Consider the following 17091-nt stretch of genomic DNA (forward strand, 5'->3'; position numbering starts at 1 on the left):
AGGTCAGAATGGACCAATGGTGCTTGGGGCCAGAGAGGCCTAAGTTCTAGTCCTGCCTCTGCTGCTGGGTTGCTGGTAGGGCTTGGGTAAAATCCACGCATCTCCCATAAAATGGAAATAATAATAATAATAATAATAATAATAATAATAATAATAGCTATCCTGCCAGGCCAGTGGAATTATTTGGCAAAGTGACATATGCAAAGGTATCTTAATTATAATTTATTTTTGTTTGTCTTGTGCATATGTATGTGTTTAGGACAGTAAGTAGATTAGCCAACATTGGAAAGTTTATGTTGGGGAGTAAAAACAGACGATAGGGAGATTCTCAGCACATTGTGAAGGATTCTGACTACAACATTACCCAGTGAGCGAGGGGTATCATGTAAGCTCTGTGAGTTCAATCTGGCCATAGCACTTCTGCGCATTTGATTTGGGGAGAGAGAATAGACACAGTGGGAAGGTAGGTTAGAAGTAGAAAGGGAGGAATGGATATGATATATGACTTTTTTCTATGAAATTCATGTATTCATTCACTTGAGAATACTCAGGCATCCACTGAATACAGTCGGGTACTAGGCATGGTTCTAGGCATCACACATGCATTGAGGAACAAAACAGTCAAAATCCCGTTGATAGTCTAGAATAAGTCATTATTAATATAAAATTATGGTATATTCAAAAAAAGAATAATAAATGTCCAAGAAAATGAAACGTGTTAGAACAAGATATTTTCAGAGCACCTGGGTGGCTCAGCCGGTTAAGCGTCCAACTCTTGATTTCAGTTCAGGTCATGATTTCATGGTTCGTGAGTTTCAACCCCGTATTAGGCTCCAGGTTGGCTGTGCAGAGTCTGCTTGGGATTCTTTCTCTCTGCCTCTCCCCCGCTCATGCGCTTTCTCTCTCTCTCTCTCTCTCTCTCTCTCTCTCTCTCTCTCTCTCTCTCTTTCTCTCTCTCTCTCAATATAAATAAATAAACATAAAAAGAAAAAACTTAAAAAAAAAGAACAAGGTATATTTCAAAGGCTCTTGTGTGATTTCTCTTTAACCAGCCCACCCAAATCATATTCATTCCTGCTTAATCTAACTTTGGGTATGCCTTAGTCTGCTTCAAAGAGGAGGGCTAACATCTTTTCACTGTTTTAAATAATGTTCACAGCCTCCCAACTGTATCCAAACCAATTCCTACATTTTTTTTTTCTTTCTGCCTCTGAATCTGAAAGCCCCAGAAGGCACAGCTCACACATGTTGCTTGCTAGCCTCTTGATTTCGGGCTGACTAGCTCACCTCTCTCCTGAGACACATCTATGCTTTTCTTAGAAGACTTAAAATGTCCTTCTCTATACCTGCAATGACTTTATTTCCCCTTTTCAAATCATCCACTCTGGATTGTTTTCATCCCTACACCTTTTTATTAACCTATTAAGAAAAGATTCCCTTGGATGTTAAGAAAGAACTGAGTAACTTTACCTTCTGCATCATGTTTGAAGTTTAGGTTTGGTAAAAGTTACGTTGCACAGAATTATTTAAATTACTTATGAGCTAGTCTAGCATTCCTGTCTTACCAAAACATTTTCCTCAGAACACGCTTTGTCCCTCTTTCTCTTCATTAAAGAAAAATGAGCAAATAGATCTTCTTTTCAATGGGTAAGCAGTTGTTTTTTCTGTGTAAGGAACTGTAGGTGGGAAAGATGATTTTTTTTTAATCGACAGGTATTTATTAAGCCCCAAAGAAGATAGAAACAATTTTTTTATTCAAATATTGTTTAATGTTTATTTATTTTTGAGAGAGAGGCAGAGCACAATCAGGGGAGAGGCAGAGAGAGAGGAAGACAGAGAATCTGAAGCAGGCTCCAGGCTCTGAGCTGTCAGCACAGAGCCCGAGGAGGGGCTCCAACTCACAAACTGTGAGATCATGACCTGAGCCAAAGTCAGATGCTTCACCAACTGAGCCACCCAGGTGCCCCAGAAGCTAGAAATTATTAATGATTAAAGTGAACTAGAAGACACAAGAACATACCCCATGTGAAGTTACATTATCCAAGGAATACATTGACCTACAAAAATAAACACCATTCCTGTGGCTTTCCCAGTCTATGTTTTTATTGCAGGACTTTGAACAGAGCCCACACTTACAAAACTCTTAATAATAATCATTGAGCTGAATGATCTCTCATGCTCACAACAGCCCTATGAGATGGCTTCTGTTACAGATGAAAAAATAGAGGCTCAGAAATTCAGCCATGAGTGGTGATGTCAGTATTCGAACGTAGGCTTTTGGACAAAACCAAAGTAAACAGTTAAACACTAAATTTTGCAGTTCAAATTTTGGATGTCTCGGGACTTTATCAATGGGAAAGGACAATGTGAACTGCAATGGGTCACCAATGACTTTATTGAAAAGATATGCTTATGACCCATCTATAATTGTAACCCCTTGTCTGTTTGGAACCTTGTTAATGTACTTTAGAACACTTAAATGTTTGGTCCCTGATGCAGTAGCAAGTACATTTTTGAAAATTAGCAGTCATTTTTACTTGGAGCTTGGCATCCCTAAATGACTCCTGTCATCATTCTGCACATTCTCTTGATTCCATAATGTTGTTTTCCTCACCTTGAATTTATTGACACCAATTCATTTTGCTTTGACACTGGCATTAACAGGGAAATGGCTTTGCTTCATCCAATTATAAAATCACCTCCCAAGACTTCGTTCGACATTGTCAGGAGGTGGTTATGGTGACAGCAAGGCCACAACAGACAAGAGTGAATTACAGTGATTCTCAGGGAAAAAAAAAAATCATTAAGAAAAGTTACTGCTGTGTGATTTCAGTAGCTATTTTTCATACTTAAATATCCCTGCTGTTTAAAAATCCTAAGAGGGCTTAGACCATATTTAGAACACTCCTGCCAAATATATATAGGAAAAATTAAGTCTCTAAGGAGTCATTTAGCTATAGCTTGACAAACAGGAACCTCAAATTATATTTTAGCTTTACACAGTGCTCAAAGGCATTGAAATTCTGTCTCAAAAAAAAAAAAAAACATGCATGTGAATTAATGACACAATTATCTCCTCTCAGTCGCAGATAACTTGGATTCTTAATGCCAAATATCAAAGGCCTACTGTAGTATTGCTCTACCTTCTCCTCAGAATGTGGACTGTTTTACAGATTTGCCTTCAGCATGGAATGAGGCTATATGGATTGTCTTTCACAATTCCCTCATCATTTCAAAGAACACCAAATCCTTTTACCTGCATTCTTCCATATGCCTGTGATGGTGTATCACCTCCATCCTAGTTCCACATAGAACAGTTCCATCTGGATGTTTTTTTAGCCTATGTTCCGAATTTGTCTAGTCACCTTCCAATCAAAACAAAACAAAACAAAACAAAACAAAACAAAAAGAGGGGCGCCTGGGTGGTTCAGTCGGTTGGGCGTCTGACTTCAGCTCAGGTCATGATCTCACGGTTCGAGAGTTCGAGCCCTGCCTTGGGCTCTGTGCTGACAGCTCAGAGCCTGAAGCCTGCTTCAGATTCTGTGTTTCCCTCTCTCTCGGACCCTCCCCTGCTCGCACTCTGTCTCTCTCTCTCAAAAATAAATAAACATTAAAACAAAATTATAAAAAAAAAAAAAATGGAAAGCCACTAATTTCCTTCAGGGCCATGTCTTTTCCACCTTTGGGTTACTCACATGCCAAGATGATACTAAGGGCCAATACATTTTGCCTAATGAAAATTGAAGGGGGGTGCTTCTGATGACTGAGCTCAGGTGGCCACTCTTGCTTCTTCACCTCCCTCCATCCCTTCCCCAGGCATAAACTGTATCATCGAAGGAAGAAACCCCAAATAAGTCACCATGCCTTTCCTTCTAGTGTTCTCCATCAGGAAAGCAGGAAAGGTCTGACCAGTCATGGTATGCAGGCTGAGCTGGAATGTCAAAGCTGCTCAGCACTTTTGCCAGGTGTCCCCTGTTAGCTTCCTGTCTTACTTCCCTGTCCTACTCCCTACCAAATATTCCAGCCCTACCTTCAATGTCTCGCTTTACCTCTCTCTGTCTCCTTGAGCTCAGGAGCTAGTCTTACCTCCTACTGCCCAGAAACAAAATGAGGCCATTAAGGGAAAGTTACCTCCACTTCCCATTCCAGCCAATAAGCTTTATATGCATGTGTATCAATATCTATCTACCAATCTACTTGTCTGTCTACTAAAATAGATATATGCCCACTGTTCAGAAAAAGGCAGAGAACAAAAGACACATTGTATTTACATGTTCAGTAAATAATTTATCGGGCATCAGTTTGGTGCCAGGGACAGTGCCCATTACTGACTTATAACCACAGTGAGCATGTTAGATGTGGTGCAGACACATACGAGGGGAGCCCATAAGTGTCTCCCACAGGTTCAAGGCACATGAAATATGTTTTCTTCCAGGGCAGTTAAGCTGGACTCTGAGCCCCTATACTGGGATGGTAGTAGAGAATTCAGTTACAGTCATCACTGTGATCTGCCAATACAAGAATGTCCATGCATTTCATATCATCTGCACCAGTTAGCAGTGAGCAGGCCCTCAGGCTACAGATCCCTTTAACCCCAAGGGTTCTACAGCTTCCATCCATACCTGGCACTGTTTAGTCTTTGGCAAGGCAAGGAATCTCAGTGCTTGGGGCCTTATTTTTTTTTTTAATATAATTTATTGTCAAGTTATCTACCATACAGTGTATACAGTGTGCTCTTGTTTTCAGGGTAGATTCCCATGATTCATCGCTTACATACAACACCCAGTGCTCATCCCAACAAGTACCCTCCTCAACGCCCATCTCCTATCTTCCCCTTCCCCCCATCAACCCTCAGTTTGTTCTCTGTATTTAAGAGTCTCTTATGGTTTGCCTCCCTTTTGAAACTATTTTTTCCCCTTCCCTCCTCTCATGGTCTTCCGTTAAGTTTCTCAAATTCCACACATGAGTGAAAACATTTGCGGCCTTCTTAGGATTGTGGGACTGTGTAGGAACTCTTTTTTCTTTTATGAGATAATTTGTTTTTGTAGTTTCAACTTTTTATTTAAATCCCAGTTAGTTAACATACTCCGAGATAATTTTTGGAGACATTTAAGATAACCAGCAGTTTGACTAGAAATATATATGAATAGCACAAATACTGAAATGTGGCAAAATTTGGTCACACGGATCATTTCTTACATGAATCACCTTTATCATCTCTGTAAAAGATGCCTTTTATGTTCTCAAGTAACAATAGCTCCTTTTATTAACATTTTTAATACTTTCAAAGGACTATATATTCTAGACATTTTGCAAAAAGTGAAAAGTCTAAAGATGAAAATTAAAATTACTAAAATCACCCATACTCCCACCAGCCAGAGATAAACACTGGTCGCATTTTGGTACAGTTTGTTCTAGTACTTCTTCTAAGGTCTGTATTACATAGGGCACGTGTAGGGGTGTATGTCTGTGCTTATGGAGATCATGCTGGATAAACATTTGTGCTGCTTTTCCTCCTGACATAGCGTCATGCCCTTTGAAATGGTGGTTTAGACCCTGATGTGTGTTGCATCGTGTGTGACTAAGCCTCCCAACAGGAGCCATCTTTCACCTCGGGCAAAAGAGTAGAGGCTGCACCTTTTTATTAAACTAGACAAGTGTGTTTTCTGATACCAGATGAGAAACTGTGTGATTTCTCAGCACGGTCTTTTGAGCACCTTGCCTGTGTCTCTGTCTGAAGGTGTTGACCTAAATAGGATTTCAATACATCATTAGTGATCGCTTTGGGAAAAGATACCCAGCCTTTGGCTTGTGGGATTCTCAGTGAATTAATTCTTTCTCAACATCAGCGGAGGGGTTTTTTTGGAGGGGGTGGTTGCAGAAGCTGAAAACTTGGGGGGTGTTTGGGCAGCGCCTCTCGCTCCTGCATTGGAGTCATCTGTGATTTCTCTCACGCTGGCTGTGTTGCTGCAAGCTGCAAACATAGGCTCCTTCAAAATGAACGTGGCTGTTTTTATGATGTTTTGAGCAGTGTTTCCTTGAACTGGACAAGAGCAAGTGTCACTCCCATAATCAGTGCCTTGAGATTAGATGAATATGAATAGAACGGCTTCTCTCTGATGTCAGAACCTGCTGTACTTCATTACCCACACATGTCTGAGCACCCAGCTGACAGCTCCCACATTGTTCCCGACGGCCCCTTCAGCTCTGCTCCTTGGCCTCATTACACCGAAACCAAGTAGACTGGATGCTGTCACATGGGCATTTTGCCACCAGCACCACTGTCCCCAGATGGATAGAGATGCAGCACACAGGGTAGGCTGATAGCAGGAAGGCAAAAATGTTTCCAATGGATGGCCCCCACGTTGCAGTCTAGCTCCTGGTTTGCATCTGTATCTATCCCTGCCTCACCAAAGCAGAGGCTAAAGGTGGGCTGTGGGGTGGTACCCTCCCTGTTCCCCTGAAAACACACCTTCTGTACTCTGATCAGTACCCGAGAAGGTACATTGTGAGTACACAAGTCACCTTTGAACAGACGGGAACTGTGCACCCAAGCCAACTCACAGAACTGTTGTGGAGTACACAACAGTTGGATATAAATAAATATTCAAGGACTGCACATTTGACCCCACAGGGGACACATAGATGCATCTTTGAGGGAGGACATTTGCTTCCATTTTCACTTCAGTGCCTTGAATTGAATAGGTAGTGATGAAATCCTCATCTGGCAGAGACAGGAGCAACAGCTCACTCTTCAACCCAGGCTTCTAACACTTGGAAGGGATTGGAAAGGTACTGAACATTAACAAAGTATACTTAGGTTATGTTTTATCTTTTTTTAAACCACCTCCACATAACTTATCTTGAGGGTCCCAACAACTGTGAGGTGGGTGAACAGGACAAGCGTTATTACTCTTGCTTCAGAAATGAAGAAAGAGAGCCACAAAGAGGTTAAATGATTTCCCCAATTCACGCAGCCCATTAACTACAGAGACCAGTCTTGAATCACAAGTTCTCTTTGCCTCATTCTCTTCATACCATCTCATGCTTATAGTACAAGTCAGGAGAAAAATTATTCCTGCACTAGACAAGACTGACAAGCAAAACCAGTCAAGCAAAAAAAGCCACCTGAGTCATCACCAGGACTAATACTGGAGACGTCCAACAATCATCACGTATTTCATCAAAAAGAAGAGGAATTCCTCACTTTTTGCCTTTTCAGACAATAGGCTTACCATGATAATATGCATGCAAATCATAAAGTTCAAGAGAACTTTAGAAATACCTATGTCAAACTCTTCCCCTAACTCTGTAGCTGTCATCAGAATGTAAGCTCCCCAGAAGCAGCTGCATTGTCCACCTGGCTCCCGCTATGTGCCCATCGTCGAGAACAGTGACTGGTGGGATGATGGATGGATGGATGGATGGTTGGATGGATGGATGGTTGGATGGATGTGTGGATGGATGGATGTGTGGATGGATGTGTGGATGGATGGATGGATGGATGGATGGATGGGTGGATGGATGGGTGGATGGATGGATGGATGGATGGATGGATGGATGGGTGGATGTCACTAAGTGGCTTCATGATATGTCCAAAGCCTCACAGCATAATTATGGCTAGTCAGACCCAAAACTCATGTTTCATGCCTCTTAATGTTTTCTCCACCATACATCTACCAGTCATAGCCAGACACAAGTGAGAAGAGATGGAGGGAAATGCAGTTAGAGTACCCAGAATTCAAAAAAAGCCCATTAGACCATGGTCTGCAAAGTTTTTTCTATACCCCAGGAGCTAACCTGTAGGTTCAGTTTTATAGCTCCCAGCTCACAAGTTAGTATAACAGCCACCAAGGCTGAATAAATGGGTCATAATCATAGCTCTTCATCTCCCTGCCACAAAATCTCAAATGTCTAAATCAGAATTGAATGTTTCACACATGCCTTTGTTATTAGCCTGTTTGGTAGAGGTTATTCACTCTTTGACGTTTCTTTGAAAAGGACGGGAACAATTTGGAACATCTTTCCCTCGGCAATCCTGGGCTTGTTTCAGGTGGTGAAGGTAGAGGTCACTTTATTAATACAACCATCAAGGAAGGCTGTCATGGCAACGCATTGCATCGATCCCTTGAAGTGCCTGAGACAAAGCCAAAAAGAGAAACTTTCAAGTCTATAAATACAGACCCAGCATTGCTCAAGCATAGCAACTCACTGACAGGGTGAACCTAAATGTATAGCTTTGAACAAGACCCAAACAAAGAAAAGAAAACTTCCCTTTTGTAATGTAATGGATCATCATGACCATAACGGGAATAAGTGACCCTTCAGGTCAGAAAAGAAAAGAAGACTAGAGCAAGCAGCAGCATTAAGTTCTGGCTGGTGCCCATTTTGAGCATAGGGATCCTTCTCTATGTCTGCTTTTCCATTCCTTCCAGAAAGGACTAATAGAGGGAAAAGGAATCAAACTCTCATAATGCACATTTTGACAAGAGATTGCAGTTGGGGAATAGGAAATGTGTATGACAAGGAACCTACAAAAAAGTTAAAGAATTGAATAATTTGGGGGTGCCTGGGTGGCTCAGTGAGTTAAGCATCCAACTTTGGCTCAGGTCATGATCTCGCGGTTTGTGAGTTTGAGCCCTGCATTGCTTTCTGCTGTCAGCACAGAGCCCAATTCAGATCCTCTGCCTGCCCCTCTCTCTCCACCCCTCCCCTGCCCCCTCTTTCTCAAAAAAACAACAACAACAACAACAACAAAAAAAAACTTAAAAAAATTGAATAGTTAACTACATCCCAGTGGCTCATTATTCAAGCTAGAAAAAAAATAAGTAGCAAAAAAGGGAGGAAGAAATGCTGCGCATTCCTGTTTTTTCACTTTGAAAATTCTGAGTGTTCTTAGAAACTCATAGCAATTGTGGAAGCCTATTTATCTACCATTGTAGCTTGCTTACTGAAGGTGTGATCAGAGCTATTATAACACCTTGCCAACCACAAACTTTCCACCAGGATTCCACACTTCATCTTTTAGCCGTGTAACTGTTCGGGTCTAACATTAATATTGTAACCTTTCTATCAAGGGCCACAGATCATTTGGGTCACTCTACTTGAAAGCATTCCTGATATTGAAATGTCAGGGGGTTATAGATTATATGGTGTGATATTGGACACACCATACATGAATTATTTTTATCAATTGTAAAATTATCCTTCAGAATATGGCCAAACTATTACCAAAGAAGGATTAGCTTATCCAGTATTTAAGGATATCATAATAAAAGGTATCATAATAAAAACAATGGTGTCTAACAAATAGCAATTTGCATCCAATACTGGATCAAGTGTTGGAAAAGGGATTGAAAAACAAACCTTCCCTGTTTACCGAGGTCACACACTCTTAGATTATCAATAGCGGTAAGGAAAAAATCAGAACATGTTTAATGTAAATACTTCCCAAAATAAGGACAAATCCACACAGAAGGGCACCAAGTAAAGGAAGTGATAACTGCAAAAACTCCCCGGTTGGATTTTTAATCTGCAGTGACATGCCAGACAAGATGGCGATGATGACAGGACTGTAAATGGCTGTTCATCCTCATGCCAGTTCTATCAGCTGGTGGTGGATGCCTGAAACCTTATGTTGCAAGAAATCCGGAAGTGTGATGCAAGAGAGTGCCATGGATAAGTAGCTATGTCTTCTCCATGGAGGAAGAGGAAATGGCAGCATATGCAGCATATTTGCTGTTCCCAAACCAGACCTCTGCTATTTTTGGTTATATTTATGTCTGAGCTGATTGGTATTTGGGGCTCTCCTAGAATGCGGTAGAAGTCTAGAAGATGTGAGATTCGATCCTGTCAACAAACACCTCAACCTAGGCACAGTGTGGTCTGACAGCAGAACAGCCGACAATACAATATGAAGGTCAATACAAGTGACAACCTACTGAGGATTACAGAGGTGAATTATATTGTCTTGAGGAGCACAGGGTGCACACTGTACACCACCATTTACTGCTTTTCTCCTGAATGTTCTATTCTATGTAAAGAGCAGTAATCTGCAAATCAAGAGACCTGATTTAGCTCTAGTTCTTCCCTAAATTGCATTTGGTTTCCTCATCTAGAACTTGCCTAGTTTCTGGAGTCTCCTCAAGCTCTGATTTTACTGTTTCTAACAGGGCAAAGTAGAACAAATTACATGACAAGGCTGATTTTGGTTCCTCTCTCCTACTCTTTAATTATGTACAGCACTCAAGGGTCTGTCTTAGATCCCAAGCTTCTGTATTTACTCCCCTCCAAGGATAATCCACTCTTACATTTCAACTTCAAGTACTTATAGTTGCCTCTAACTCCCGAGCTGCACACCTACAAACTCAAAATCCTCTGTGACCTAGAATCACCAAGACATCTTCATTCTCCTTTGCCCAGTATGTGTAAAGACAACTCCTCCTCATTGCCTGGCTGACACCCCCATTCAGAAATTCATCATGTTACCATCAGCGTTAATTGAAGAGAGATTCTTTGTTGTGGGGGCTGTCCTGTGCATTGAGGGATATTTAGCAGCCTCTCTGGCCTCTGTCCGGTAGCGGGCCCTGAGATGTGACAGCCAAACATCTGTAGACATCGTCAAGTGTCTGCAGGGAGACAATGTCATCCACTGTGGAAAACCACTGCTTTAGACTGACAACCAAAGACCTCGGTGAAATGTTAGCTCTTTAAATTTCTTCAATCCTTTTTTAAATTATTCTGAAATCCCTTCTTACCAGATTCAATCAAGAATCAAATGCTTATTTTTAAATTTCTTTCACCCAACTCAAAGTGCCCTTCCTCTCATACTCTGCCAGTCTGTTTATCCCTAGACAGAGTCAACCACAGCAGGAAAACTTCTAGGCTTAATTTTATACCCTCATATGATCACTACATTTTGTTGACATCTTTTCTTCTCAGAACGCTTCATGATCTTTCATTCTCTTCCTATGACCTAAATGCTGATATTCTTCAGTTTTCCAACTGGTTCCTTCATTTCTCCTTGCTGTGTATTCCACCAAGATCAGGTCTTGGTGATGACCACCATCACTCCTGCTCCAAACCTGTATCTCCAAGATGACCCACCTCCTGAATGGTTAATTAATTTTTCCAACTAATAACAAGACCCCTAAAGAAGAGCCTACAGACCCCTCAGAGTCAATAGGTCCAAGAAAAGTGCATTTTCATCCCTGACCAAAGTCTTCCTCCAGTCTACATTTCTTAATAAATTACATTATAATGCATCCAAATACTGAAAATTACCCATTTCAAATCACCTATGTCCAAATCTTCCCCTTCTCTCTCCCCAGTGCTCTAACCAGACCAAGCCCATTGTACTGAAGCATCTGGGTTGCATGGCTGGCTCCATGCAAAGGTCAGCCTCCAGTCTGTCCTTTCTCTGGCCAAGCCTCATCTGTCTATTTCCCCCTTAAAACCCTGCCCTGGTCATAGGTCTTTGATGGCTCCCCATTGCCTGTTATTTAAACGCTGTGTTGTGTGTTATGTAGAGCTTACACAGTCATCAGGCCACAACCTACCTTTCTAGTCTCCATTTTCCCTGTGCACATCCAACATTCCAGCCACTGCAGTCCACTCACCATTCACTAGCGTGTCCCATGCATCTCTCACTCAGGCTCCTGTCAGGAAACTGAAACCACACTAGGCATTTTGACAGAATTTATCAAAGGAAATCATTAAACAGGTGTTTTGGAATTTAGAAATGAGAGCCCCTGAAGTCACTCAGAGATAGTAACTGTGTAAGCAGGGAGCAGCACCACTCCCAGGCAGAGGGCTTACAGGCAAGGGGATGGGTTATTAGAAACTAGAAGTATAGGGGGAGACCGCACAGACATGGGACGTGCATCTCTGAGGAGATGTAATGCCTGGCTGCTCCTAGTACCTCTGCAACATGGGCAAGGGCCCCTTGGAGCTAAGCTCAAACCTCTAGGGAAGGAATGCTGCTGGGTTGGTGCAGGGACCTTCTAAGGGTGAGATAAAGCTGGTTCTGAGTAAAGCTATGCACTGGGACCAAATGCTGCTATTGGGATGAAGGGCCATGGTGGGGCAACAATGTTAGGAAGAGCCATCAAATGGGAAAAGGAAAATCTCTTCACCTTCTCCAGTGCCTCTAGTGCCCCCTGTTGGTGGAAGCCAGGAGACAATTTGGAGAAGGAAGGGTGGGTTTAGAGTTGAGAGACAATTGCTTAATGACCAGCACTCTGCACTTCCCTGTCTCCTTATCCATACTCATACAGCTTCCCCATCCATAATGCTCTTCCAACCAATATCTGCCTGGAGTACACCATTGTTTAAATACAATCTCCTTTCTAATCTTCTCTAATTTTCCCCCAAATAATTATTTCCACTAGCATTTTGCAAATATTTCCTTTCTAGTCTTCTTTGGTCTCACAGTTACTTGTGTATGTTCATTTTATTTGTTTTCTGCCAAACTGTGAACTTCTTTAGGGCAGGTAGAGTTACAACCATAGAATGGAGCAGGGTGCCTGGCACACAACAGATGTTGGCTGAGATGGATGGAATCAATAAAGGCATGTCAATGAAATTAATATTAGATCACTTCTTGTACATATTTTATCTTCCCAACCAGACTTGAACTCCATAAGAGCAGAGTTCACGCTTTATAATATTTTTTTTAAAACTTTTGCATGGTGTTCAGTACAAGGCTTCATATGCTGAAGAAGAGCTCAGTGATATTTGTTAACCACCTAGTTTATTCGTTAAGCATCACAAATTTGGTTCAAAAAGACATGAAGTTGGAGAATAGATGTATGAAGAGCAGGTAAGATCTGTAGTTAGGTTTAGACGTGCTTCTAGCACATGACTCCAACAAAGTGCTGTTCATACGCTGAAGTTCTGTGTTTGTTGAATAGCACAATCGGGAGACTAAATGTAAAATGTCTTATAGTGAATTGTAAAGTGATGAAATATATTCTAGGTTTGATTTCTTTTCTGTTTACCTCCTACAGAAAAATAGATATCCCCAATTCACGGTATTATGAATCCTGGGTTACATCTCTTCCTTGCATATTTATTGAATTTCTCACACTTCCCAACATCAACTAGCAGATTATTTAAATGTAGGAAAGGTATTGAATCTGAACTTAATCACCAGCTTCTTGAAAAAAGAAAAAAAAGAAATAAAGAAAGAAACCTCTGTTCAACTGATTTACATTCAAGTCCAAGAAGAAAAATAGCTTTTTTTTTTTTAAGGGGAGCAATATTTAATTAACTATTGATTTCTTCTCAATTATTCAAGGCAAGCAATTATCGATATTGATGGAACAGATATTTCCCTACCTCCAGTGCCCAAATGAAAGGAAATATCCCATTCAGCAATCTGCTGCCTGGAACAAGAAATGCTGAGAATCTTTAACTTTAAATGGAAACAGTTATTTGGATCTGTTTATTCCATGTTGCCCCAATTAAACAGATATTTCCTGAAGTGTAAGCAAAACAAAATCCTGAAAACCTAGGTATGCTTCTCAAATTAACAACAACCATCTCTGACCATGGGTGTAACCATTCTACCCTTGTAGATTTTGCCTCGCAGCCACAGATCTTGGCATTTTTTTAACCATGACACATAAAATACCATCATTTGGGTCTAATATTCAAGATTTCTACCACCCAATGAGAGGTAGCTTAAATAATCATTAGAACCCCTGAGACACTACCGTGTATATCAATATTTTGAGCCTCAAGGATTTGGTAGGCCTTAATAGTCACTTCTGACATTTACAGACAGCAAATGTGGGTACATTTGAAAATTATACCAGTGAGTGATGCAGCTGCCTTAGAGGTTGCCAAAGAGTTACTGTGGAAGAAGGTAAAAGAAGGCCTTGTTTAGGGCACTTTGTTGTGAACTCTGTGAGTGTCCGCTACCATCATTCCTCAGCTCATTTGCACACAGGGCATTAGCACATTTGTGTGTAGGAAGCTTCTTTTGAAGGTGACATGACTGCTGAACATGATTAATGGACAAGCAACATTCTCTATTGAATTACTACTTGGGAGGTTTTTTTTTTTTAATACTTTGCACTTGATAGTAATATTAAGTGTGTGTGTGCGTGCGTGTGTGTGTGTGTGTGTGTGTGTGTGTGTCTGTGTTTAATTCACCTGGTACCCCTGGGGAAATTTGACCATGACATTTTTTAAAAATGAAAAATGTTATAATTTATAAGAATCTATTTTTTCTGCTCTGCCCCTACCCCCAACTCCAGAGTGGTTCTATATATTAAGTGCTTAAGCAGCATATGTTGCTGGGAAGTGTTCTTGGCTCTTTTACTCTTTGTTATTATTTTAATTTCCCTGGGTCCTATTTAACATTCTGCTAAATCAGTGAAACCTTGATTATCTAAAAGAATAGGAGACATGGAATTAATGAGGATAACCAGAACTTTGAAATAAGTAATTATTAGAGATGAAAATTACATGACAGGGACCATGAATGAATTGCAGTATCTGGAATTGCTTGCTTGATTTATTCAAACGGATTCTATTAATTGATGGACAGAGTGAAATTTTGGTAATCAGGGTTTCATCACCGCATTTTTTACTATTCGGGGAAATCAAGGTAATCTTGGACTCTATTTCCCATATTTACATGGCGATGAATATCCTAATAGGGCTGTCAGGGGTAAATATGACCGCTCGTCCTCCCTCTCCTCCCACAAAACCACTTTCTCTCTTCTGATCTGGCTGCCCGCCTGCCTGGAGCATGCTGCCTGTCCCCTGACCGGTCCCCTCTCCCCTCTTGCTTCCCTGTTGGCTCGGTCTTCCTGCATGCAGTGGCTGGAATCACCTGCAGGGAGAATGGCCCACCCCTTAGAGGTTCTTGGTCATTTCAGCAATACTGCTTTGCATTTTAACTTCCATTCACCTGGCTTTAAAACTCTGCATTCTTGTACGGGGCACTCGCTCTTTAAAAACCCGGGAGGTCACAACAGGTCCCAGTTCTATGAAGAGAAGATACTGCCAAACCAGGAGTATTACATTCCTTCGTATTCGATAGCCTGAAATGGACAATGATACCATCCAGGATAGCAGCAAAAATCTATACGAAAAGGACAAATATGATAATTAAAAAAAAAAAAAAAAGGCAGCGGACTACATTCGTTTGGAAACTGGAGTCACATGCTTAGTTTGTGGAGGGGAGGGGGGAAGCACAAGATCGATAGAGATTTTTTTAAGCTGAAAAACACGATGTACTAGATGAACTTAAATTGATTCTGCTTCTCCTCCCCGCGCCCCGCCCCACCCCCACCCCTCGTTCTGCAGCGAATGTCTGCGACAACGAGCTCCTGCACTGCCAGAACGGAGGGACGTGCCACAACAACGTGCGCTGCCTGTGTCCGGCCGCGTACACGGGCATCCTGTGCGAGAAGCTGCGGTGCGAGGAGGCGGGCAGCTGCGGCTCCGACTCGGGCCAGGGGGCGCCCCCTCCCGGCTCCCCGGCGCTGCTGCTGCTGGCCGCGCTGCTGGGCACAGCCAGCCCCCTGCTGTTCTAGATGGGCCACCAGCCACCGGCCGGAGCGCGTGCCCGCCCGGGAGGGGGAGCCAACGCAACGCGAGCATTCGCTGCTAACATAGGAAACACACACTCAGACACCCCACTCAAACACCGTGTACAAACTAAGAAGGCCTAACTGAACTAAGCCATATTTATCAGCCGTGGACAGCACATCCCGAGTCAAGACTGTTACTTTCTGACTCCAGAGGAATTGGCAGCTGTTGATACCATCACCGCAAATCACATTGCCAGCTGCAGAGCATTATTGCCGATCGGAAAGGCTGTGACAGCCCCTGAAACAGGAAGGACAACAAACAAATCAAGCAACCTAAAAACATTCGCTACTCGCCCGCGGGGTGCCCCAGCACCACTGGCCCGGTGTGTGGACCAACCAAATAGAAGCATTCTTTGCTGGCAGTGCACTGTGGGTATAAGGAAATCTGTTACAAGCTGCCATATTGGCCTGCTTCAGTCCCTGAACCCCTTCCAACCTGTGCTTTAGTGAACGTTGCTCTGTAACCCTTGTTGGTTGAAAGATTTCTTTGTCTGATGTTAGTAATGCACATGTGTAACAACCCCCTCCAAAAGCTCAAGCCAGTCATACCCTGTATATCTTAGCAGCACTGAGTTATCCCAGTGCAAGCACACATCCACTGCCCAAGAGTGGCTATAGGAAAAAAAGAAAAAAAAGAAAAAAAAAAAAAGAAAGTGTATCTATCCTTTTGTATTCAAATGAAGTTATTTTTCTTGAAATACTGTAATATGTAGATTTTTTGTATTCTTGCCAATTTGTGTTACCAGACAATCTGTTGATGTATCTAATTCGAATCAGCAAAGACTGACATTTTATTTTGTCCTCTTCGGTTCTGTTTTGTTTCATTGTGCAGAGATCTCTCTGTAAGGGCAACGAACGTGCTGGCATCAAAGAATATCAGTTTACATATAATAACAAGTGTAATAAGATTCCACCAAAGGACATTCTAAGTGTTTTCTTGTTGCTTTAACACTGGAAGATTTAAAGAATAAAAATTCCTGCGTAAATGATTTCAGGAATTTGTATTGCAATTTCTTAAGATGAATGGAGCAGCCAGCGAGCAGTTCCACACTCACTTTACTGGTTTCTCTGTGGACTGAATACATTCAGCTGATGAATTTAGTACCCAGGAAGATGGATTGATGTTCACTAGCTTGGACAACTTCTGCAAAACATGAGACTATTTCCACTTGGGAAAAAATTATAACAGCAAAAAAAAAAAAAAAAAAAAAAAGTCTAAATGATTGCCAAGATTATGCCAAAGCCTGTTGGCAGAGTACTAAGAGACTTTGATTTTTTAAGTCATGCTATTTTCACAGATTGATGTGATCGTGTGACTCTAGGGATGCTGATCTATGTATCTTTGCAAATACAGTGTTTACATGGAGTATCATGAGAGAAAACCTGGAGAACCAGGAAATTCGCAGGGAATTTGAGTGATTAGCAATTTGAATATCTTCAGACTTAGTATTTAGAGGAAATATCAAAATATACAGCAGCAAGTAGA

General features: G+C 41.6%; 1 protein-coding gene across 2 annotated transcripts in view; it reads left to right on the plus strand.

The window, feature by feature from the left end:
* NTNG1 (netrin G1) overlaps positions 1-16883 on the plus strand; it is a 386331-nt gene extending 369448 nt beyond the window's left edge. For both annotated transcript variants that reach the window (XM_042953168.1, XM_042953169.1), the window contains one exon: positions 15319-16883. In XM_042953168.1, the coding sequence (XP_042809102.1) occupies positions 15319-15548 (230 nt within the window). In that variant the 3' untranslated portion in view covers positions 15549-16883. The remainder of the gene's footprint in view (positions 1-15318) is intronic.
* The last annotated feature ends 208 nt before the right edge of the window (positions 16884-17091 follow it).

Source organism: Panthera leo, chromosome C1 (genome assembly GCF_018350215.1).
Source record: "Panthera leo isolate Ple1 chromosome C1, P.leo_Ple1_pat1.1, whole genome shotgun sequence".
NCBI lineage: Eukaryota > Metazoa > Chordata > Mammalia > Carnivora > Felidae > Panthera > Panthera leo.